Raw genomic sequence first — 24,865 nt, 5'->3', positions numbered from 1 at the left:
CACTTCTACAACAAAAATTGAGTATTCTCTATCTCAGCCATAAAAAAAAAGAATCCTTAATATGAAGTTCGTTCCTGGAGGGCTGCAGAATACCTCCTTGCCTTTGACACCCTTCCTGTATATGCCAAGTGCTCAAATCCATTACCTTGACAACACTGTGCATCACTGTAATAGCATGAGTTGGAGCTGGGATTTCTGTGACCATAACAAAAGCAGATTCCCATCGATTGGTGGGAGCTCCCTGTTCGAAACTATAATTTCAGAAGGATTTCTGCTTTAAATCTTCTTGTCCTCTGCTTTGGGTCTTGCCAAACTTGCACATATACCAAAACCTGTGGCTTGTTTTATGGTTTTGTTTTAATGGGTTTGCCTGTATTTCAAGACCCAGCAAACAAAACAGATCAAAAACCCTCTAACAAAGGGTTTTGACCAAAGCTTCTTCCTCATCCTTTACATTCCCAGCCTCAGTAGGCTGAGCTCAGTGCCTGAACCACCTCCTGCACTTTCCAAATGATGGTTGCACTGTTCTGTTCTACACTAAAATCCAAGCGTGTGGGTTTGGCATTTACAAAGCTGGACCAAAGGCTCAGACCAGTGAAGGAAGGACGAGGGGATAAACCAAAACTGTACATCAGGTTTTTCACCAGAGAACCTACAGCTCCAAGCAGTTATCAATCCAAAGGCAGGAATGACTGCTGACTAGCACAGGTTTGGCTGACAAGGTTGCAATAATGACATAAAATAACTGTCACCATCAGCACAAGCAGCAGTACATCTTCTTTCACAATATCCAGGAGAAAAGGGGTCAGGTTTATTGTGTTTCAGTTTCCTTCCCTTGTCAACATCCGTTTTCCATCAGCTGTGCTGCATCTATCTTAGTTTATGCGGGCACTACAGGGACACAACTTGCTATGCCTTTGTGGCAGAATAATGCTATGCCAAAAAAAAACCAATATGTAGAAAAGCTCATGAATTGGGATTCTCACCAATAATGTGAGCTATGCATTGCCATATAGCGTATCCCATAAGGCCTGGTTTACTGCTCTTCCCTGGTATCCATTCACAGGGTTGTGAATATCAACATTAGCATAAGGCAATAAAACATAAAACTCCCATATTATCAGCCCTCAGAGCCAATGCTAAGCAATGAGAGAGGTGACTTCTCTGCTTGGTCATAGTTTTAGGACTTTATTAAAAGATGCAAGCACCACCGAGAATCAGTAACACTGCATGTGTTACAAGAGAGAGATCTTGCAGTACCCATTGAAAGCTGTGATGTGGAACATCTCTGTTTAGACAGAGCACGTTTGAAAGGAAGGAAAATAGAAACTGTTTTGTATAGCCACGTGGAAAGATGACATCTGCCCCAGCAACAAAGCAGGAGATTGAATCAAAATGGTGCGCACGCCTACTAAGCCAAAATCCATTATAAGATCAGAAATCCTTGCAGGAAAGAGGGACAGCTCGCCTTGCCACTTCAGCACAGGGAGAAGGATAGAGGCTGCAGGAGGGAGCAGAACACAAGGCCAACATGAGCCTGCAGCACTCCACAGGCAGCAGGGAGGACGTCAGGTTGCTTTTGAATGGAGCCTCACAGACAACCCCAGCAGGAAGGACTGGTATTGACAGCTGAATTTGTGAAGGGGTAGAAGGCCATGGAGGACCCCTCCCCTCAGGACTCTCAGGAAATCCCAGGTATTTCATAGCCCTGAGCCTCCCATCTGTTCTTGAGAATGGAATGGAGGATCTAATTAAGGGGAGATTAACATGATAGGCTTGAGGCAGCAAAATCTCTGCTGGAGAAAACTCAGTTACCTGCTGAAGCTCTTTGAACAAGTTAATACAGTAGTAGAGATGGTGAAAGGGAACATCATTTTCTGCAAGTTTTCAATAGCTTTCCATGTAATAGAGCAAAGGCCCTATCCTGTCCTTAGGAGATGCAGTTCAGAGAAAAAAAACAGAGAAGAAAGGTGAATCAAAGCAAGATGCAAATTCACTTTCAGACCAATATTCTGGCCTTGGGTGACATGGTTTAGTGTGGGGTGTCCCTACCCATGGCAGGGGGGTTGGAACTAGATGATCCTTTCCAACCCTGACTATTCTATGATTCTATGACTACATGGTCATACACAAGTAAAGATGCACCATTGTGGCCCATTCAAATAAAGGGCCCATTCCTGGCAGGTCGTCAGCATCCCACCCTGCATAGCACACATCCCAGGATACCAGTGACCAGGCTGTGCTGGACCAGCCTGCGGCTGCCAGAGAGGACTGAGAAGTTCTTCAGTCAAGAACCATGAGGTGACTAATGGGGATGCAACTGAGGCTCATGAGACAACACTGCAAGGAACACTGCAAGGCAATGAACAGCCCTGACTAAAGAGTGACACAAATAACACAAGTACCAGAAGATATGTAACAGTAAGGGACTAGCAGAATTTTCTGTAAATTTCTACAAGAGTTAGGTACAAAGTATTTCTGAAAATCCAAGGAAGTTTATCTGCATTTTTAGGCAGAAGAAGAGAGCATCTATTTCAGTTTTCTCTTGATTATTCCTCTTTCTATGCCTAATAAAGACTTTGAGTTCAGCTGAAGCTTTGTTGGGGAACTGAAGTCAACACTTGTAACTGGTGCATTAGTTTCCCTCAAGTACAGACATGGTCCAAGCCAGAGTCAAATCTATGGGTGCTGATTTCTTCCTGAAGAACATTTACCATTCCCTCCAACCCTCTCTCTGAGTGTTCCACTCCCTCTGATTCCTGTGTTCCAAAGTCCCTTGTGAGACAGGCAGATGTTAATATTCCCATTTTATGATTAGAAACTGAGGCACAGAGAACCTAAGCAACTTGGCCAGAGTCGCAAAGAAAGCATCTGGTTTAGCAGCAAGCTGAAGCCTAGCTCCCCAGCCCCAGGCGAGCAGCCAAACTCCTGGAACAGCTTCTGTCAGGAACAATTCCCATATGGAAACAAGCCACGAACACAAGGACAGCCTAATTACAATTAAAAAGGAATCTGCCTAGACCCAAATACGGTAGCAGCACACAACGTATAGTTAACCCCTTAGAGCAGGACCCTAAACTGAGCAGGCAGGGTTTTACTATCACAAGGGTTCTGGAAAGCACCTGCTGCTCTGATCACCACTGCCACTACTTCAGCATGGGCTGAGGCACAGCGGTAACCCAGGCCCTGGGTTCACTCCTCAAGATGTCATCCATAAGGCAGCCCTTCTTTTCCCCATCCCTCCTCCCAAAGTGCCTACTGGAGCCACCATACCAACACCATCAGAGAGCGCTCTGCTCCGTAAGGCCAAGCTAATCCTAGAGCCTCCTTTCCCCTGACCCCACACTGCCATTTTATAACAGATACACTTGTTCACTTTAGTTAATTCCCCTCTGTGCTTTGCTTTAGAAGGGAGGATTTCAAAACTTGATTTGTTTTAGTCACTAAGTACTCTCTGGTGTTCCCAGCAGATCCTTTAGCTGACAAGGTTTATATTTGTCGCCACTTTGTTGTGTTTTATGAATAGGGACCCAGAAAAACCCAAGACACCATTTAACATAGTACACATTAGTCTTTTACCCTGCGCCGCTCAGCGCCTGGTATCGCTCTCTCTACCAGAGTGTAACACACAAAATGGTCCCTCTAGGCAATGTGCTCAGTCAGGAAGGATATTAACTCACCCCAACAGAGCGTGTGACTGAAATGCTGACAATCCCTGTAGTTTAAGGCATGACTGATAAAACATTTGTGCATATGAGAGAGATGCTGATCCAGTTCATACCATGGTGGATTCAAGTGAGATGCCCAGCATGTGTGAACAACTCCTTGTACACCCCCTCTGTACTTTTTGGTGCTTCCTCCCAGATCCTGAGGCAAGACCCAGGCACAATGTGCTGTTCTTGGGAGGCACTCCCACTGAAGGGAGCCTGTACAAGCAGGAACACTCAGGGCATCCTGCTTCCTGAATGCTCCACCTCTTCTCCTTGGGCTGCACCTCATCCTCACCTCACTCCACTTTTGGTTAAAGCAGGTGATGAGCAGCTAAAGGCGTACTGAAATCTGTTTCAGCTGTTTCTTCCTTGACTAAGGACACAACTGGGCAACCCTGAGTTGCTACCATGAGTCAGAAGGTGTTTCACCCTCACAGAGACAGGGTGAAGGCCAAGTCCTGCCCAATGTGAGTTCTCCCCTCCCACAGAGCAAAGCCTGCAGGTAACAAGATCGGCACTCACTGCACTGAAAGGGATAACCACCAAAAAGGAAGGTGCCACCCGGCAAAACATAAAAAGCTGATACCAGAGCATGATTACTGCTGCAGGCAACCTGAGGTGGTACAACACAAAGAAATACAAAGAGAGGAAACTGGAACAAAGGAAACACAGAGCTGTGGATGCACTGAGATTTGGAGCCAGCACAGCGCATGTCAATGAACCCACAGCAAATATGGAATAAAAACCTGTGTATCAGGGAATCACAAGACAGTTGTTACACCCATCTCTAGGCTCACACTTCCCCATGAGAATATTCACACCAGTGTAAATGCTGCACTTCAAGGCTCACGAAAGAATCAAGCGTAGTCCTCCTTTCCCAACGTCCTTAAGAAAAAGTTTGCTGCCTTTGAAACTGTGGATTTTGTTAATTCTGTTACATCGTGCTCTCTGCTGAGCTTTTGTTCAAAGAGAAAGGCAGGGTGTCTGACAAACTCAAGTACTTTTTGACCCTGTGATCCTCTGAGTGCCTTATACCCAAGAATCCAGACAAAACCACCCCTGCTGCTGTCTTGCACTGAGAAAATGAAGCTGGACGACAGCGTAACAGCTTGCTTGAGTTCTCACTGAAATCAGAGCTTTTTCACTCATGTCCTTCGAAACAAAACCCCAACCTCCCACCAGTCTGCTGCTCAAAAATCTTTCAGGCTGGAATTTATCAAAGCAATCCATAATGTTTAAGTGAATTTCATTTATCCTTAGGTCAAGTGAAGAGCCCCTTAAAATGCCCAAAATCTTACTTTATTTTCAATAAAATTAGTTTTCAAAGCATTTAATAAGGTGAAAGTAAGACCTTTCCAAGCACCTCTGCTTTGAAAAATTAGGATGTATCGTATTCATTAGCATCTGTCGCATTACGCTGTGGGACAGGGTTTACTATGAGTGACAGAATATGGCAAGTCAGTACCTGCAGGTGTGTGACAAACAAAATCAGTGTAATCACGAGGCTCAGAAAATTGCTTTTAATGTGATGTTTATACATGTAATTCTAATAAATTACCTGGGCAGGATATAGCAGGATTTTGCTTTATACAACTGCCTGGAAATCTTAAAATTGCATGGATAAAGGTGGAACTTCACTCACATTCTACTATAATACAGAATGCAAAAATGTGTCAAGTAGCAAAGCGACATACCAAATACTGGTAATAAAATGATATCCAATTGCTTCAAGTCAATGGTGGGAAAAGGTTCCCTATACAATTAAGCACAGAGTTGAGCCGGTGACTGTATTCTCTTTCAGACAGGGACATTATCCACATCAAAATTTTCCTCACCTAGCGCCTTAAACTTTGATGGAATGATTTGCAGGGCGCTTTGTGAGGAATTACCTGGTTGACCTCTGGAAGAGCTACAGAAATCATCCCAAGCTGCTTGCCAGAAGTACGCAGTGCCTGTTCTGAGACTCAAGAAGCTGGTAACAGGATACAGAGCATTTCACTGCTCGGTCACTAGTTCAAATCTCACATGAACCAGTGATGGTCAGGAGTCATTACCACAGGAACGCAGTTTGGCTCCTTCTGTGAAAGGAGCTATGAATCTTCCCCTCCTCAGCAGTCAGTCTTACCCATATCATAAACATCCCTACCACGTTTAGAGTTACTGGCAGTTATGGGGACGTTTCGGGTATTCTCTGGTCAGAGGACAGGCAGCTATTTGGTACCACTTGTGCTCTGTCTTCAGGTCAGGGAATAGGGCTTCCAACCTGCCATGTGGGGCTGGGACCTTTAGCAAACACTTTAAAATCATTGCATTTGTAACTAAAAAGAAAATGCTCTTTCATTTGGTGGCTGTGTAATAGTGATTTTATACAGTGCCATTAAAAGTAAAATCCAGATAGGAGGAACTGCTGACTGCTGCTAAACTGCAGGATTTTTAAGTTCTTTGAGGCAAGAATATGTCAATCTTTTATATATCTGCAAAACACCGTGAGTATCTATGGCACTCTATAAATCATAATGGAATGATACAAGCAAACAGGAGTTTATGGGATCTTACTCTCTGGCAGATTTTGCCCTATGGATAAGGTAGCTTACGAAGCAATAATGAAATATTATCAGCAAAATAAAGTTTTAGTGGCTTTTTATTCTTAACAGCATTTTCCTAGCACCATGTCAATAGAAGCGCAGCTTCATCTGGGACCAAAAAGTTCTGATTTGCATATGTTATCATGCAAAATGAGATTTGATTCTAGCCTTGTCTTCAGAAACACTGAGCCATGCATAAGATCAGATCACAGCATTAAAACAATTTATTGTACTGGAAGTCTCTTCTGTTAGTTTTGGCCAAGTTCCCAGTTCAAGTGATTAGTGAAACTGCAGAAATACTAATTAGCAGTGCAGGGATCCTCTGCACTGACAGTGTTCCTGTGCACGGTATATTAACAAGTAACTGACCATGCTCATCTTAAAATCACTGCCTGCTCCACCACCAACTGCCAAGACAGGAAACCAAATGACCACTTACAGAAGACAGGTAACATGGAAGCCCTCCCTCCCAGGACATGCAGTCCAACTGTTCCTAACTCAAGGGCTCTGGGAGCAGCCATCCTCTGCATGCCCAACATGCAAAAATGATGTATCAGATCCTGCATATTCATGAGCTCATCCTAAGGATTCCTAAATTTCTAAGTGTTCTTTCTTTGCTTTCTCATCTTTTGAATCTCATGAAATTTGCAAGATTTTTCATCAGTCACAACAAGCAGAATCTTCTGCTTTAGGTTTAAATTCAAGTTGAATCCTTCTTCAGAATCACTTGACTTCAAGAATCAGTGGCTCGGAATGTAAATATTTGAAAAGACATGATAAAAACTGCAAGACTTGTCAATATGTATCACCATCACTACTTAACAAAACTCCTCTGTACATAAGACACCAGCATTGTCCTAGTATTTTATGGTAAATAAATAGAACTAGAGCTAAAATTAACCTCATTCATTTAATCCACAGCCTATGTACCACACAAGTCATTCCTCTAAGGCTGTCTGAAAACTGACACAGGCATTGAACTGGTTTCCCAAGCACCAGGTTCAGACCAGGGAGTAATTCCTGACCGACCCAGGGTCTGGGCTTCTGAACAGCCTTCATTATACAAGATACCAGTTTGAATGTAAGTGCTCATCCAGAGACTCAATTAAAGCTGCGTTTAAAAGAATATTAAGACTCAGGTACAGGATGTACAAATGAGTGAATGTGAACTGCCCCAGCCTTTTGGAGCACAGTCTGCCTCCAGCGTTACACATTATGCAGCACCAAGCATATTATTTGCAAACATTAACAACCAAATAAAGCTTTGAATGGCAAGAAATCAGAAGTGATTAGCTATGAAGGGAAACAGGTCTGTCCTCATGTCCTCAGATGAAGAGTTGTCTCCTGAATTTTGTCAAACATCAGTTGCTGGCATATATTCAGGGGGTTCCCTTCTGATCTCTCAAACTTAGGCACATACATTAAGGTCTCCCTGTAACATAAGACCTTCAGAAGGAACACCTTCCCCTTGCAAAAACTGCTCAGGAAATGTCAATCTAATTGGCAGCTTTATAGAAAATATCCAAAAAGCTAATTTAAGGGTTCCTCCTGGACCGGGCTCTAACCCTGCCATATCCCAACTGCAACACACACTTCATATTCCAGAAGGCATCTCCCACATAATGGTTTAGCAACCTACACTGCTGCCAGGAATAGAAAAGTACATCAGACTTCAGCAATTAAGTTTCTCTGTGCTACATAAGGTGGAGAAGAACCACATAAAGAAAATAGCAGCACAGAAAATGAACGGGATGGATTACAGGCATCAGCATTAACAGATAAAAGAATAGCTTCTTTCTTTCATTCAGTAATACATTTGGAAGAAGAAAGCTTTTGCTGACAAAGAAAACCGTAACAAGCGGGACTACACATCAACATGCAGTTAGCATTCATTTTGTCATACAGAGTTCAGCATTCAGCTTAGGCTTCACATTCTGCAGGAAGCTTCTGCCTAGGTCACAGACTTACCCTACAGTTCAGGGTCAACATGAACCTTTACCTTTAATTTTATTTGGAATGAGGGGACAGATGGAGTTAAGGAAGTTCAGGCATGCAAAACAACGTTTTAGGTTTGTATTTAAGCATGAGGTATTAGTGTGAAAAAAGAGAATAAAGAATGAACTGGGGGGTTATGTGTTACTTTGCTTTGTTAAAAAAAAAAAAAAAAAAGGAGTCCCATGTATAGAATAAAAGGTACTAGAATCTAATCAACTGCTCACAGCAGGAATCCAGAAGTACCACTTATGGTATGCTGCAGATTGACATGTAATCATGGCTGGAACAGAATTACAGCTCACATCACCACATCAGTTCAGCTGATCTCTGCTGGAGCTTGGGGGTGGAGGAGGACGTGGAGGGAAGAAGTCCAGCAGACATCCTCTCATCAAAAAACTAAAACTTAAGGACTAACCAATACCAACCCAAAAGCTTCACAAATTTACTGAATCACAAAAGCATGAATTGTCCCACTGCAGACGATCAACTTCTTGTTCAACTGGTTGAAATAAATCCTGCTCCCACCCATCCAGTTCTCCAGATTTTCGTGATATTTACTGTTATTATATATTTCGGGGAAAAAAATGTATCAGAGAATTTGTTCCATAAAACACACAAAGAAAGGAGCCCTACTGTGCTTTCAAACAATTGTGCAGAGAATAAAAGTACAAATGCTTGAGTATCTCCACATCAACACAAATCAAAACCAAACCTTAGAAGTTTCAGCTTCTAATACTTGACTTTATTTTCCCCTCTACCAGACTCTTTTTACCTTACCTGGGGCAACAAACACATGTAAAACACAAGTGATTGGAAAACTTGAGCTAATTGTGGGTTTGCCAACAGGAAGGGAGCCGCAGCCCTGCACCCGACCGGTGCTGCTCTGCCCTACCCCTGCAAAGTGACAGGGCAGATCCTGCAGCCATGCAAGAGTGACCACATCTGCTCCAGCACGTGCCATGATGTGAACCACCTCAATCTTGCTGGAGTGAACGTTCTGGGGGACTGAGGAACGTGCTGGGGGGGGAAAGTGCTGCTGGTTGCAACCACAAAGAGTAATTTTTTACATTGTATGAGAGCCTTCTTTCCAGAGGTTAAGGACTAATGTTACCCTGATGACTGCATCATTTCACAAAGCTTTGGACACAGGCAATAGAAATGCTTTTGCGGGATGGAGAATATACTGTGATGAGGTCTTGAACTTCTCCTTCCCTGTCTCCTTGTAATGAATGAGAAAAATACATGTTCTAGCGAGGAACGGAGCACTTGTACCTGGCTAAATCAGGTGCTGGACTGGGGCAGTCAGGTCCTATTTCATGCAAGTAATTAAGTGGCAGGTTTTCAATGCTACTGAACCCCAAACAACTCTCAGTTTAACACCAAGATTGCTGCCACAATGCAGAGGAGCTGAGCACCCCATTTAAAAAATAAACAACTCATCTTTCTAAAAACTGCTCAATTACAAGATCCATCTCCCCAACATCCCAGGGGTGAAGGCATTCACCTGTAACGTGGGGAAACCAGCCTCATACCTATGAACTACCTGGGTCACTATTTCCCCAGTGTTACACCAGCATTCAGTTTACATAGACACAATAGGAAAACCCAATTAATGCATTTTCAGCAGCTTGGGGTAGGTTAATAATGACAATGCTCAGCAAAACAGAGCCAACATTTGCCAAGGGCTATCACATAACTAAGCTGTGCCTTGAAACAAGAGAAAGCTGTTGTATCCCATATAATGTCCCACCTGAGGAATACCACAAATTACTAACTCCTTAATGGTATCAAAAGGGAGGCAAAAAGTTTCCAAGAAACAAAAGCTTGGCTTAACCTCACTCCATTGAATATTCCTCTAATTTAGATGTATCTATCTGAGCCAGCCCGGTAACCTCCCTGTATGTTCTGTGCACTCTTACCGCACAGCTAGTGGGGGGCTGGCTTAGGTACATCCCTTGAAATCAACCATACCTGAAAGCACTGAACCTGAACACAGTCAGGTCAGACTTGGGCATCTCCCACTGCAGGCACCCAAATGCCTCCGGTGTACACACAATTCCCACTCAAAACAGCTGAGTATACGCTGTGACAAATCCGATTTCATGCCAGTATGCTGCAACGATACAGAATTTATGCCTGCCACAAGTGGCAGCCTCAATACAGAGAAGACAAAAATGCCCTATCTCTCATGCTACACCCTTTTGGGAATGCTCTAGAAAGAAGTTATTTTCTCCTACAATGTGTTGGTCAGCAGTGAGCTGCAAGGTGTTCACTGAACAAATACCAGGTTTCATTATCAAGGCATTGCCAGTCAACATGTTCCGTACTTATCATTATCATTTTTATTATTTTTTATAAATGATGATCTACTTTTCCTTTATGGCAGGGCTTGGCAGTGACAGATGAACCATCAGCTTATCTGCCGATTTTTAATGGCAGCATTTTGCATTCATTATTCCCTACTTAAGTCACTCTTTTTTAAAAAAGGAATAACTTATTTCTTCCTCTTGTCACTAGAGAAATTAAACAGTACACCATTAAGAAGAGTGCTTGTCTAACAAAAAGATACACCAGCCACAGTTGCAGAAAACCAGAATGGACAAAAACTGTCTAAGAGGGAGAGCAAAACCAGGAATTTGTTATCTCCAAACACCTCCACTACCCACTCAGTGCTGAGGTCAAGAGCTTCTGGAGTTAAATCTCTGCACTGAAAACTCCTAAGAGAAAAGACCAAATAGTTCTTTCTGAGTGCGCAATGCCAACCAAAACATGCAGCACACAGACAACATGTGCAGAAAAGAACCCCCCCAACAACAAAGCTCTTCATGAGACTTAAATGCCAAACTTTTGAGCCCAGTGAGTCCAAGAATTTCCAAAGAATCAAATCTGTTCATTGATTATACCAATTTAAATAAAAAAACCCAAAACAAACCAGGAATTTTTGCAAGATCAAGCTATTGGCAGTCATTTTTAAGGAAAGGTTTTGTGCTAAAGCTTTAGTGATTTGCTTTAATGACTGCAGTATTTCACAGCAAAACCCTTAACAAGTATCCTGGGAAAATCCACATAGAGCAAATTGTACAGAAAGAACAAACACAGCCAGCTGTCAAGTACCTGTGTACAAGTTCCCAAGGACAGCATGTCCAAGTTTATAGCAAAACAGAGTCCTACATTTTCAGCCAGGTGTCAAGGGGGCCGTAACTCTTGTCCTGTTACAGTTCTTAAGCAAGCTGTTCCCTCCAACAGGGAGCTATCGGGCTCAAATGTGCTCCCCAGTATTTTGCCTCTTGTCCAAAGCTTTCCTGTGCCCCCTGGAAGCTCCAGTTCATCCCTGGTTTCTCTGTACTGGGCACAAGCTGCCCTCTGGAGCGTTACAATCTCCAGACGCCCTGGAGGACCAGGGGCCTTGCAAAAGGGCCCATGTCTCAGTTTACAGATTCATCACACTCTGTGAGGGCTCTCAGCTTAACTCCCACTTGACAGTCTTCCCAAGGAAACAGAGAGGTTTAAAAGAAACAAACAAAAACCAGACGCTGACACTGACAGAAGCATCAGCCAGTTCTTAGTTTTTCATTTCACAAGAGCTTCTGGCTTTTTCAGTTCCAAACACAGGTGAGGAATATCAGTGGCAAAAGGAGTGAAAAATTTAACTAAAGCAAAAAATAACTTATGCAAAGTTAATGCCAGGATGTTTTATAATGTATTTGGCACAGAGGACAAGAATAAATCAAAGTAACAAAGTTAATATTTGCCTGTCTAGCAACAGCACCTCCTAACAATAACATGAGTTTGAATTTTGGCTAAGTGCCTAACAAATGAGTTGTTAGCTTTTGTACTTTAATGCACTGGCTGTTCAGTAAGCAAGTCAACACATCTCAGATGGGATTCAAATAAGCTCAGGAGGCTCTGCTACAAGTCAAACTCATAAATTGGTAGAAGTGGGAATTAAACGTACCTCAAATACCAGCTCCCTGATTTCACATCTATTCAATCATCTTTTCAGGTCCTCTTATATCGAAGAACAATCCAATTATGGTTCTTAAATCTCTGTGTACAGTTGCCAAAAATAAATTCCTTAGCAACACTTTCAATATATTGAGAAATATTTCTTGCTGCAGAAGATTTCAGTTCCTGATTTCCACAATATTTTCAGGTTTAGCACACTAACACCTCTCATTATATATAACTTGGTTTACCATCAACTTATATTTTCTGCATGTTGCTGTATCTAAGAGCTGAGTGAGTGCCTCTTGTATCATTATATCATTATAGCTGGCATCAAGAGAACCAAGGTAGCTACTTAAGACCAAGTACGTACTTAAGTGGTACCCTACATAAAGGTGCTCTTCTGAATCTGGACTTAACTTTGCCAAAAGAACAGGTTTTAATCTGCGACTGTATAAGTACAGTGTTTACAGAGAAATCAGTAATGCTTTTGTGACAATGGTTTTGATCATGTCTTCTCCTTCCCTCTGGAATCTCCATAAGGCTCATTGAAACTTTCCCATCAGATGATGTTACATATCTAAAGGTGCTGCACAGATACCTATATCTGTGCAGACCCCACATTTATAAGATGAACTATGACTCAGAATTGTGTCATAGTGTCATTGTCCTGGCTATTCAGACCAGCATACACCAAAGAAAAGGCTTCTTCAAGTCTAAGCTATTGAGAGAGAGAAAAAAAGGTGATTAAATTATAGAAACAAAACCTAAAACTCCAACACAATCTCTTTTGTTCGTTGAGCCAGAGCATTTGCCGTAAGAATGAGGAGTCCAGCAGCCCCGGTTACTTGGGCTTTATCACTCAGTCTTAAGTTATCACTTAAACATGGCTGGAATGTGCACACAGATCTCTGTAAAACTTCAGAAATCTCCCAGAATTGTACAGATTTTTGTCATGGACCTCCTGTGGCAGCTCACGTGTGATCATCCACATGGCCATTTAAACATATGGCACAGGAAATGACAGCGAACCAGTACAGCCTCAACAAAGCCCATTGACTCCTGAATGTGTCATCACTCCCTTTGGCATCCAATGTGGAAAATGCACGCAAGCACCAATGGATGAATAACTATGTGAAGAGGCATTCACTTGTCAGCATGCATTTGAAATTTGCTCCCAGCCTCCCTGCTATATTCTTGCAGTCCTAATTATGCAGACTACCCTACCCTGAAATTAAACTTTCCCAACTGTTACATCAATATTAAGATTCACATCTAGGAAAGATATACCCAAAATGAAGCTAATTAGATCAAATTAAAAAACAAGACTCATTTCAGAACGATTGGGCTCATCTTTCAGAAGAAATGTCATTTAGAACGGGCTTTGGATCAGGTTCTGTGGACCACACTTGTTTAGATCTTATTTAAGCCACTTCTTCACTTGTTTGTTGCTGCACCAAGGAAGAGACCAAAGGGTCAGTTCCACTGATTTTTTTTTCCTCTTTAACCCCACATTATATACAAAAGAGAAGTCAGATATTAAGAAATGGCTTCTGTTTTCAACATATCACCTAAATGACCAATACAGAAAAACAAGATCAAAAGTGAAAAGGCTTAAATTATAATCTAAAAATTTGCCTGTCAAACCACTTCTAGAAGCTAGGTGGAAGAAAGTCTTCAGCCACAAACAAAGCTGACAAACAACTGCCTTATCTATCAAGCAAGTTGACCAAAGAATCAGAATTCACTTCCTTCTGACGTTTCTTTGGATTTACACAAAGCTTTCTACTAGTTTGGCAAGTTAAGAGATCTTTATCAAAAGCTGATTTTCTAAGTCATTTTCATGCCTCCATTCACCTGACTCAACTGAACACAGGTGAATACTATTGACTTCTTCCAACAAGACCTTCCTCATTTCCCAGATTTTCAGATTTTCATGCTGCACTGCACAACAGGTTTTTCCAACTACCAAAGGTGTGTTTGTTCCAAAAGATACCTTTGGGTCATAATAAAGGTACCATATCAGCACAGCAAGGGTGGAATAAGAAAAGTCCTTAGGTCATTACCTTCTTGAACTGGTGAACTGGGGCCAGGAAGCAATTATCTGGACCAGCACTCAGTAATCCCTCTGACCCATCTCTACTGGAGGCTTCACCAGAGCAGCAATGAAGCTAACTAAGAGGAAGAAACAGCCATCCAAAATAGCTGGCTGGCCAGGAGAGAATTCATGTGGTTTCCAGGCTATTAGCCTCTCAACAGGAGATGGACAGACAATTTCATTGTTCTTGGCCTTGAATGGGGGAAATAAAATGAAGAATCCCTCCAGAAATGCTACTTTCCTATACAATCCTAGAACCACAGCTTTCTGTTGTAAGTTGTCCCTCCTGCTGCTGTTAATTTGTCTATTATTTTTTAGGTTCTCAAGAAGCTACTATGAGGTGTCAGGGCTTTTATCTTACAGAAACACTTTCAAGCAGGCTTGGGTTCTTTTATACAAAAAGGCCTCCATGTAAAGAATAAAGGTTAGTTAAAATTCTTGTAACTCAGGTTTTCTTTGTGACTCTACTGAGACACTTATGTTTGAAAATGCGTGTAGATGCTCCTCACTGGAGGACTCTTAACACAAAGCAGAATAGTCTCCCATCACTCATAATAGAGGTCACAACCTTCAAACTAGTGCATTAAAGACAAATCCTCTTCATCAATGGCTCGAGATACAGTGCTGCCTTGGGGTCTGGCCAAAGGCCAGAGAGTGAACTCCTGCAGGATCTACAGGTCCTGCACACTCTACATTCGAAGCACATTTCTTTGCCCATGACACCTCTGACCTAAAGAAAGCGGAAAGTACATAAGAACAGGAGGGAAACACCAAAGCCAGTATACTGCACCACACAGTCTATGACTTCTTCCCACACCTTAAGCTTCTCTCTTTTTTAATTCAAACCCTTCCTTCTCAAAGCAGCTGAAGTATGGTGGCATTGAAGTATGGCTTTCACGGTGGAAAGGGGCCCAAAGGATGTCTGGACTACTTCACCTACATCAGACAAGTGTGGCAGGGATAATAGCCATCCACTTCTCCTTCTCCATCTCCCTGGCTTTTATTCCTCAGCCCTTCTCTATTCTTTCCTGTCTGCTCTACACATCTCCTTGTGCTTCTTTGCTCCTTCTGCTCCACTTACTAATTCACTTTTTACTATGTGAACTTAATGGCATCCAGCCCACTGCCTTTGCATGGGCCTAAAATAAGACCAAGCAAGCCTGTCTGTCTGTACCAGTTACTGCTCTTTTGTGGAAAGCCACACATGCAATTGATCTCCTGTCAGCCAACTGTTGTTGCTGATGGCACTTCACGCGCTCAGTGTCCTGGGGCCAAGCAAGTTCCTTTGGCAATAAACACATCAGTAAGTGTTTCACTGCACATCCTGATGCCTTCCCCAGTGTGGTTAACTGCTATGTGCTACTGCAGGCTACAGCCACCCATCTTTATAAGCTTATTTATGTTACTGAGGCAACCCAACTCCTCATTCTAGCTTCAGCATGCCCTGTGCTGTACAAACCAAGAACACACACACCCCAGGTACAACCAAACTGCATCCTCTGGAAGGCCAAGTCATTGCAGTAAATCAGCTCATCAAACAACCAGGACTCTGTTTTGGAGACAGTAGGAATCTCTGCACCACACTGCCATTTCTGGGTGACATATGAGCCTGGAGGACCCATGTAAGTCATTCTGGAGCAGAGCAGTGGGGAATTCAGTGCAGAAACACCTCCAAAAAGCTGTGAGAGTGAGCTCCAATCTGGCAGAGCCAGTGCCGAGTACAGCCAGGAAGCCTCACAGCACCCGAGGGGCTTCCAGGTGGAGTGTTTGCTTATAGCCCTCGGGAAAATGAGGGCTGGAATACTTAGCAGGGAAAAAGATATTTCCCACAATAGAGAGATGAGTGCAAATCTGTCTGTCAAAGTGAAGAGGGAGAGGAGAGAACCTCAGCTCTTATTTCTGAGACATACCCCAAGCTTTAAAAACAAAAGCAAATGATACATCGCTGCTCAGTTGATCATCAGCTCCAATAACACATATTTACTTTAAATAAATACATGCACATATTTTAACTGGCAGCCAACTTTACATCTTCCTTTTGAGTGATATTTCTGGTTCAAAGGGTGCTCCCAAGCACAGAAAAAGAAGTGAATTCTTTCAAAATAGGAGGGTTTATTTGCATACCTATAAATACGTGAAATAACTGCTTTTTCTGATTTATGTATCTGACAGTACAACTGCAATTTTATAAAGTCATTTAAATTATTTTAATTCTGTGAACACCTCTTAAAATGGTAAATAAATTGAATGATTAATTATAGAATCTTCATTTTTGGATTCAAGTTTAAAGACAGATGATGTCAAATGCCAGACATCTGAGCTGGTCTGCAGCAATTAAAAATATACACATCTCCAGGCAATAGAAAAAATACTTCTGAGGACACTTGAAAAATTCCCTCTGAAGATTTCACCCTGCCTACTTTCGCATTCTGCGTGTCCCTCATGCAAGTCTAATTTATGCAGTGATGGATATCTTGAGAGATGGAAGCTGTATTATAGACATGGAGATAAAATAATCCCTCAGTGAGAAGAACCAGTTTGGTCCCAATAACATTATACTCAGCACTGCAGGTAAAATCAATGTCATTAACTTTGCTAGTTAGCATAAATCTTACCTTTCTGATTAAAGTACTGGTTTGTCAGAAAATCAGACTCTCCTCACCTGATAATGATCCAATACAACTGAATGACAGTTTTCCTGAATGACAGTTTTCCTGAGTAAGGAAAATGATCTCTTCATATACTCTCAAAGAAGAGTTGCAACTCTGTGGTCTCTTTTGTGTTTGTGCCACTTCGTCTCCCCTGAACCAAAGGCCAGCTCACAGGAACTTTTTGCTCTTCAGCTTTCTAGCAAGCAGACACTGAGCACCATGAAATATGTCATACTGTGGGGCCATGGAAACTCAGCTCCTGCTCACCAGTGATTTGAAATAACCTAAGTCCTATAAAATGCTAAATCACTCTGGCAAAGTTCCTGAAATCCCATTCCTCTGGATATCAGCGCTGAATTACGAGCTACCACAGCTTGTCAAACACAGACCATGCTCCCAGGGCATTTCTTCAAGCCCTCTTGCCCTAGTCCTTCTGCAGCCTAATTTGTGGCATGTCCCTGAGATGCTTCCAGAGAACTCTGAGGTGCAAAATACAGAACTGCAAGGCTCAATCCATCTTTCAGCAAAGAGTGGAAAAAGCCTGCACGGTCCTTACAAAAATAAGATCTGTTTTCTGGAAAAGGATTTGTGTCTGGCAGAATCCCAGACTTGGCCTTGTATTTCAAGAGCAATTTTTGCACTAATTCAACACATTGGCCTACACCACAGGGGAAGACCCCAGTCCTTCACAAAAACAGCTATTCTGCATGGGAGGCTGAAAGCATTCCATTTTTATCTAAACCCACCAGCCCTAACTTTCTCCCCTCCTTGCAAGATGCACTCTGCATTCAATGCAGAAATCCATCAAGATCCTTTCCTGCAGATTGGAAACGCTGGGTCTCAGCTGCAGGCATAATGCAAGAGTATTTGTGCTTGAAGTAGAAAATGTTGTCTTTTTTGAAACAAAACACACTGCTGCTTCAAGTAACCTTACCAAAATGAGATTCACAGAGTTCTGCCCTGAGGAAAGAGTATGAGGGAGAATAAATGCAGATGGCAACAATCAATCTTCTCGCTCAATGAGCTACCAGAAAAGTCCTTTGAGATGGCAGCAATAAGGGCAAAGAAAAGCTCCAGACAGATCCAAATGCATGTGTGCATATATACTTGTGTGTATTTAAAATACATCTCTTCTTTTTATGCTTTTTGTTCAACTACAGGTTCAAAAAGAGGTTTTAAATACAGGCTTATGGGACTACTAAAGAGGTGAATTTATGAATGTATTCCTAACAAAACACACTCTGGAAAGCTTTAATCTATGAATTGTGACAACCTTGGACAAAATGGATTTTTAATAGAATATAATGTAAACTGCCTGAAACACTGTGATAAGGAAGTTTTTTCTTAAGTAATGCACAGAAAAGGCATGATGCACTCTGCATGAAAGGAGGAAAGGTCTTAATTTAAAGCATTTTAATGAACACTCAACTGGCGTAGGGAAATGTGAGAAATGGAGATGAAAAACTCATGATAACAATAATATTGCAGAGGGGAGAAGGAGAAAGATTAGAAAAGTAAGCAAGTTTGAAAAGGCTCCAGCTGATAACGCTGGCTAAAAGGAATGGAGACGGGATTAAGAACATGTCACAGTCCAAAGCCACTGCTCTCCTTGGAGGCAGTGTCTCTTGGTGGTTCTTATCAGAGCTGCACACTGGGGAGGAAAGAGCAACCCAAGTGCACAGCAGTGGAGAACAGACCTCTCTCTGGGCTAAGGACAATGAGGATAGGCAGATTTCAGTGGGTGCAGCTGTGTCTTGCTGGAGTTTCTCACTTTCACCAAACCAACCAGAGCTGTGGGAGGTTTGGAGGCCCCTCACAAAGCCCAAGAGAGGTTGCAAAACCATAGTAAACACAGCTATCTCTTCCAGAAAGAAAATGAGCCAGGCTCAGTCCTAACTTACCCACTTCTCTACTACCAGCCTAACAACAGGCAAGTCAGCAGAAGTGAAATTACTTCCAAGAGAGAAAAAACTGTCTCCCCTGAGGTAGATACCATTCTGTTTACTAATAGCTTCTGCTCTGCAATGAAAGAGATTGATCCCGCACTCTCACTTGTACATAAACTGCCTTTAATGAAGCTCCTTGTATTACTAAAAGGAGGAACAGAGGAATAGGGTCTAGAGACAGTTTTGCCACACTGACCTAACAGAAGAGAGCTCGGGTCTCTGCTCATCTAAATGAAACAGCAGAATCCCCACATAAGCACTTAATATTCTTCAAAAGAAACAAGAGGGCCACCATTATAACCAAAAAGGCAAATTAAAGTAAAAATCAAAGTTAAATATTTACTCTAAGCACTACAATATTTGCACACTTGGAGATGATCTTTCAGCAGTTTCTATTTGCATACTTTAATTAATCAAAAATATTAAACTAATCTCACAAAAGGAAAGGGTCAAAGTATTAATTACCTTGAGATCTGTTGCTTTTGTGCAATTTAACAGTTCAACACAAAACAAAAGTCAGTTTTAATAAAAACTAAGTTAGTGTGACAGGTATAATTTCATGGATTAGTGAAACCATGTACAAGGCAATAACTTTCAGTGTTCATCCTATTTTTTGTCTAACTTTCAAAACTTTGTTTCAGTTCAATAACTTGATTCCTCCTTAACACCAAATGATCTTAAGTCTTCTTTTAACCTCAGCATTTCACTGCAGTTGTTTTAGCAAAAAGAACCCGACTGCAGCATTCAGCAGAGAACAGATGCCGCTGAGAACCCCAGATCTGCTGCCTGAGCTGATTCAGGTTGAGATGTCACTGTGGGTCATCACAGGCATGAAAGTTGCCTCCTGAGCTAGGTCTTTGCTGGCTGAGCTCTCATCCCACCAAAGGGACTCACTGGCTTCTTCAACAGCTTTGGGAGAAACTGGGGAATCTTACCAAAAGATTCAGAGACAAACCACAGAGTGCCAAATGCAGCCCATGAAGCCCCAGCAAAACAATGGTGGAAGGTGACTAGAATTTCCTTCATCACAACCTCAAAGTTAGAACTCTGACAAATGTGCTCAGGAATAAAGAGGGGACACCCTCCCCCCTTTTTTTTTTGTCCTCATGGGGAGGAAATGCAGGAAACAGCTAATGAACTGAAAGGTTTGCCTGGCATTTCAAATGCTACAGAGCCAGAAAGCTCTGTAGCACTTGACTTCACCAGAGACACTGAGCAGGGAATCACCTCCTTTCACTTCTCGCGTTTACAATGCAAATGTCTGCCTCCCACTCAGTCGCCTCCACTCTGCATCTTTACTGCAGAGAAACAGGCACTTTTTGCTCACTATTCCATCAGGCCTGTTTTACACATCCAAGAGGACTCTCACCTCTGCAGTGCCTATTTATCCCTTCTACTAAAAAGTGAACTCACACTAAATAGCTTTCACCTCAACGCTTATATTGCAGGTACCCAGAGCTAGATGGGATTCATTTGTTCCCCAAATACAGCTTCAGAAACTAAACAGAGTAGAAACTCTCTGCACTCCAAACCTCTGGCAGCAATCTTCCTAGGTCTAAACAATTACTAACAACCATTTTTCTCCTTTACAGGAGCTTTCAGAAAAAAGATGGATGCAAAAGACTCCTCAAATGAAAATTCTGACATAAAGTTTAGAGATTTCCTAATTATGATACAGTTTCAAGTTAAATTTATGCACAGTCTACTTTAAGTGTAGAGCAACTGCATGGTAACAGAGAGAAATGGCTTGTATTGTAAATACATCATTCTGACTAACAACGTAAATTTCTCATTAAGTTTGATACAGCTTTTGGGAGCACAACCATAGCAAACAGACACAGCATTCCTGAAACAGTTCATAGACTCATAGGTGTTTCACAGCAGTTAATTTCATGGCTTTTCAAATAAAGAAGAGAGCATTGTCCTATATTGCTGTCAATTATTCTTCATATTTCTCTATTTTAATCCATGCCCTTCTGTTGGCTCTTTGGCAACAGGGATCCTCCTGCTGCCCTGAAGGTGCATGAAAAGCAAATGTGAGCTATGATTAGTTGGCTGCCTCCAGTTTAATTAGATAATCTACTTCCAAAGCTCAGAAGTGAAACAAAAGGAAAAAAATCTCTCATCAGATCACCTACAGCTCTTCCAAGGAAGTTGAGGAGGAAAAACTACTGCTATTAAAAGAGCAATACAACTCATTAAAGAAGCTATTCTCTCTCTCTGACAGCATTTCGGCAAGGGTTAAGGCACAGCAGCGCGTGGTGGCTTACCTGCTCTCTGAGCTCGGGTCATTGTGCACACATGTCACCGTGGCAGTGGTCCTCGCACTGTCTGTTTCTTCTTGAACACCCCACTGGTCTGCATCACTGACTCTGATGTCCAGGATCTTCACACCAGGGGCTGTCCTAATTCTGTTGGGGAACAACACACATCGCTTTAGTTACAGACCTCCTACAAATAAATTCAGAGGTAAACAAGGAGATAAGAGGAAATATTCCCTCTTCCATTAGTAACAGACTAATACCTTGTAACTGTAAGTCACTCTACTTTAAAATTACAAAAAGAGGTCCAATCATTTTAAGGAGATGAAGTACGAGTTCCATTATGTGCAAAGCCAGTTAATTTTCAGCCTGAACAATGTGGAGAGAATAAGAATGCTCTCTGCTTCAGTGGCACTACTTCGATATAAATGAAACAGATGTGACTAAGCGTAAGTTGATTTAATTGGTGATGTCTTTCCTGCAGTTTAAGATGGAGACTCAGAACACTGTGATATAAAATACATCCTCCTGCTTGCAAACCTTTGGGAGCAAGGTGCCTTCTAACGTTAGGGCAAGCTGCATGAAAAAAAAACGTGCTTCACTGCTCCAAGACCATAATGCAGGAAGGAGTGAGAGAAGGAGTATGTTATTCTAGATCCAGGACTGAGGGATGAAAATAATCATGCTAGCATACTGGCATGTATCAAACTGGGCATGTCAAACTCTTCCTGCTGAAAATAATATGATGCTGACATGGAAAACCTTGATTTCCTAAGCACAGCTAGAGTTTCAAAGCAGCTTGGTAGCTGCTAAATGTCACCATTTTTTGGCTTTAAAAAAATTTGCTTATAAAAGTCCATGCTCCAGTGGGGCTCAGCGTTACAAACAGACTGCCAAGGAATAGGAAACAAACTGCTTTTAATAGCAGGGACTTCATTTGTGCAGCTTGACTCCTGAAACAAGCCTGGGATTTCGACAGGAGTGCTGCAAATATGCCTGGAGAACAATTAGGCAGAAAGCAAGAGCTGTAGTGCCACGTTCACCACTGCTGCGACTTCATTAATTAAAAGCAAAGCCAAGAGGGACCTCTTAGTTGTATGGTGGAATGGAACAGCACTGCTGAGACTTGAAGCGTTACTTAACAGTGAATTGTGATGGATTTACCCCCATGCCTCGTGGCCAGTTGCTGCTCACATTACACTATTAAGAATTTCCTTTAAGTTCTAGTTGGGTTCATGGGTTTGGATCAAAGGAACTTCAAGATGCAATTGGTCTTTTTTTTCTTCTCAGAAGGAATTAATTCATCTTGCTTTTATGATATCTTTATTCTTGCCTGTAAGGCTTTACTGCCTTGATGGGCCATATTCACGCCTGGCATAACCAGTCTGATGAAAAATGGTCCCTGCAAGGAGAGAATTTTCCTTGCTGTTTTTCTAATTGTCTCCTTCATGTTTCTCCACAGACATTCACATCTCCAAATAACGTGCCTCAAAGCTTATGAGCCCCTTTCCCATCACTTCCTCTTTCTTTCAGAGGAACACTCATTTATTCCGTAGTAATTACACTGGACCAGATAATTCCTGCCAGACACCTACATGGCTTTATTTCAGACTGACTTGTAATGTACATGAGAGAGAGAATTAAGCCTTCAGCAATGGATTCAATAATTTTCCTCATCAGACTCAGCCTCCCACTTGAAAAAAATCATTGGGGCCTGGCAAAAATTAAATAATAAATTAAGAATAAGCACGTAACCAACCAGCACTTTTTAAATGTTCTCCTTCCCAGTCAGAATTATGGAATTTAACAAATTTGCCTCCCCATCACCCTCTCAATTTCTCATGTATTTTCTTGCCAACATGTGTGGAAACCCCCAACCCGCCTGTCCACCCAAGTCAAAGCCTCAATTAATTAAAGGTTAACTGAAGGGCATAGGATGCTGGGGCGAGGGGACACAACAGGACAGCTGGATTTTCCCCAGGATTCATCACGCTTTTTCCATCTGTCAGAAGCCTGGGAAGTCCTCCTACACAGCTTTTACACTACAGATATCTTCACTGTGCAGCATTCGCTTTTCATCTACTCTGATCCAAATCTAGCACGTCAGTTTACACCAACAAGGGTGAAAAGCAACACAGAACAGCCCCCTACCACACCTGGCCAGGCTTTCACCCTGCAGGACCCCTGTGCAGCTCGGTTCTTCATGCAAGCTGAAGCTGCTGCTCCTCTTTACCATCATCAGTGGTTCTCACATGCAGTGTAGCAGTAAGGATGCAATAGCCTGAAATATCCACATCTATTTACATGCTCAGCTATTCCAACCTCTTCCAGACACTGCACCCCAAAACTGTGGCTTCTCTCTTCAGCCAACCCCTCAGCTGTGTCTACCATCCTCAGACAGAGAGCTTTTCTGTTCTTCTCATGTCTGGACACAGCTATGAGATGCTCTTTGCCAGTCTGGACATCACATGAGGCTCCCCTGATGCCTGCCCTCTTGGCTCACCATTGGCTTCTCCTTCAGGACAGTGTCCATTAATAGGCGTCCCTCTGGGTTTTGGCAGTGCTATCTTGGCTGCTTGCTGCACATGCCCTGTCTTGCTGGGTTAGCACCAAGTGAACATCCATACTCTGCTCCCCAGCTACATCTTCCAAAAATGTCTCAGAACGCTGCATTTTAGGAAAATTTCCAGTCTAATCCCCTGCAATGCATCTGCTCTGGTGGGCTGAGACAAGATGTCATTTTGCATTTTTGGATATCAGTAGAGCCAGGAAGGTTGAAAGAGGGAAGAAACTGAATTCAGCTTCTCACTTAGGAAAAGTCAAGAAATTCAAATGAAACCAGCCTACATATGGGTGGTTTGAGCCTACTGTTCTTCAGATAAGTGATTCATATCTTTAAATCTGCCCCCAAGCTATACAGGCACAAAAATTATTGGAAGTGGTGGGGACGGAGGCTTTGAAAAAGAGCAGAAATTCCTGCTCAGGCTGAGATGAACTGGAGAGAGGCTGGTGAATGGTCAGTGTGCAAGCTCAGGCGCTGGGTTTATTGCTCTGCTCTGGGCAATAAACCAAGCCAAGCCTCTGTTATAAGTTTGGATGGAGCATGTAGTTTTCTTATACCTCCCTTCCCTCCATATAAACTACTGGGAAGTGCTGCTCTTCCAACCCAAAGGGAGCTGTGAGGATAAATACAACTTCCTGAGAAAACTCTGATGTCCTTTAATTTTACCTGCCGACAAAAATTCAGCCACCTCTTGCCTTGAAAACAGAAATGATCTACTGAAGTATGTCACAGGAGCATGACCCAGGAAGTAACTGTTACCACTCAGATGGCTTAATACTTTTGTATAAAGGTAATTGTGAATATGAACATGAGAGCCATGGGAAATTTGTCAAACCTGACATTTCCATGAAAGACATCCTTTCTGAAAAACGGAATTTCAGACAGAAAACTGCCCTGTTGAAAAGAACTTGCCTGCCTTTAAAGCATTACAACTTACATGGCATTTTGATAACATAATTAAGCAGAGCTGTGAATGAGACTGAGGAATACTGAATGAGCTCAACAGAAGTTAGCCTGCAACAGGGCCCCCAACGTTCCAGCCTGTATCCACAGCCTGTACCACAAATCACTATTCCTGATACTCTCTTCCTTAGGAGTAGAGGAGGTCCAA

General features: G+C 42.3%; 1 protein-coding gene across 1 annotated transcript in view; it reads right to left on the bottom strand.

The window, feature by feature from the left end:
- TMEM132B (transmembrane protein 132B) overlaps positions 1–24,865 on the bottom strand; it is a gene marked incomplete at both ends in the record, with an annotated part of 233,740 nt that overhangs the window by 110,477 nt on the left and 98,398 nt on the right. The window contains one exon of the mRNA XM_080628840.1: positions 21,201–21,341. Within this exon, the coding sequence (XP_080484966.1) occupies positions 21,201–21,341 (141 nt within the window). The remainder of the gene's footprint in view (positions 1–21,200; positions 21,342–24,865) is intronic.

The sequence above is a fragment of the Psittacula echo genome (genome assembly GCF_963264785.1).
Source record: "Psittacula echo genome assembly, chromosome: 13".
Lineage (NCBI taxonomy): Eukaryota > Metazoa > Chordata > Aves > Psittaciformes > Psittacidae > Psittacula > Psittacula echo.
Note: the sequence above shows the minus strand (reverse complement) of the source record. Positions and strands in the feature narration are given on the sequence as shown.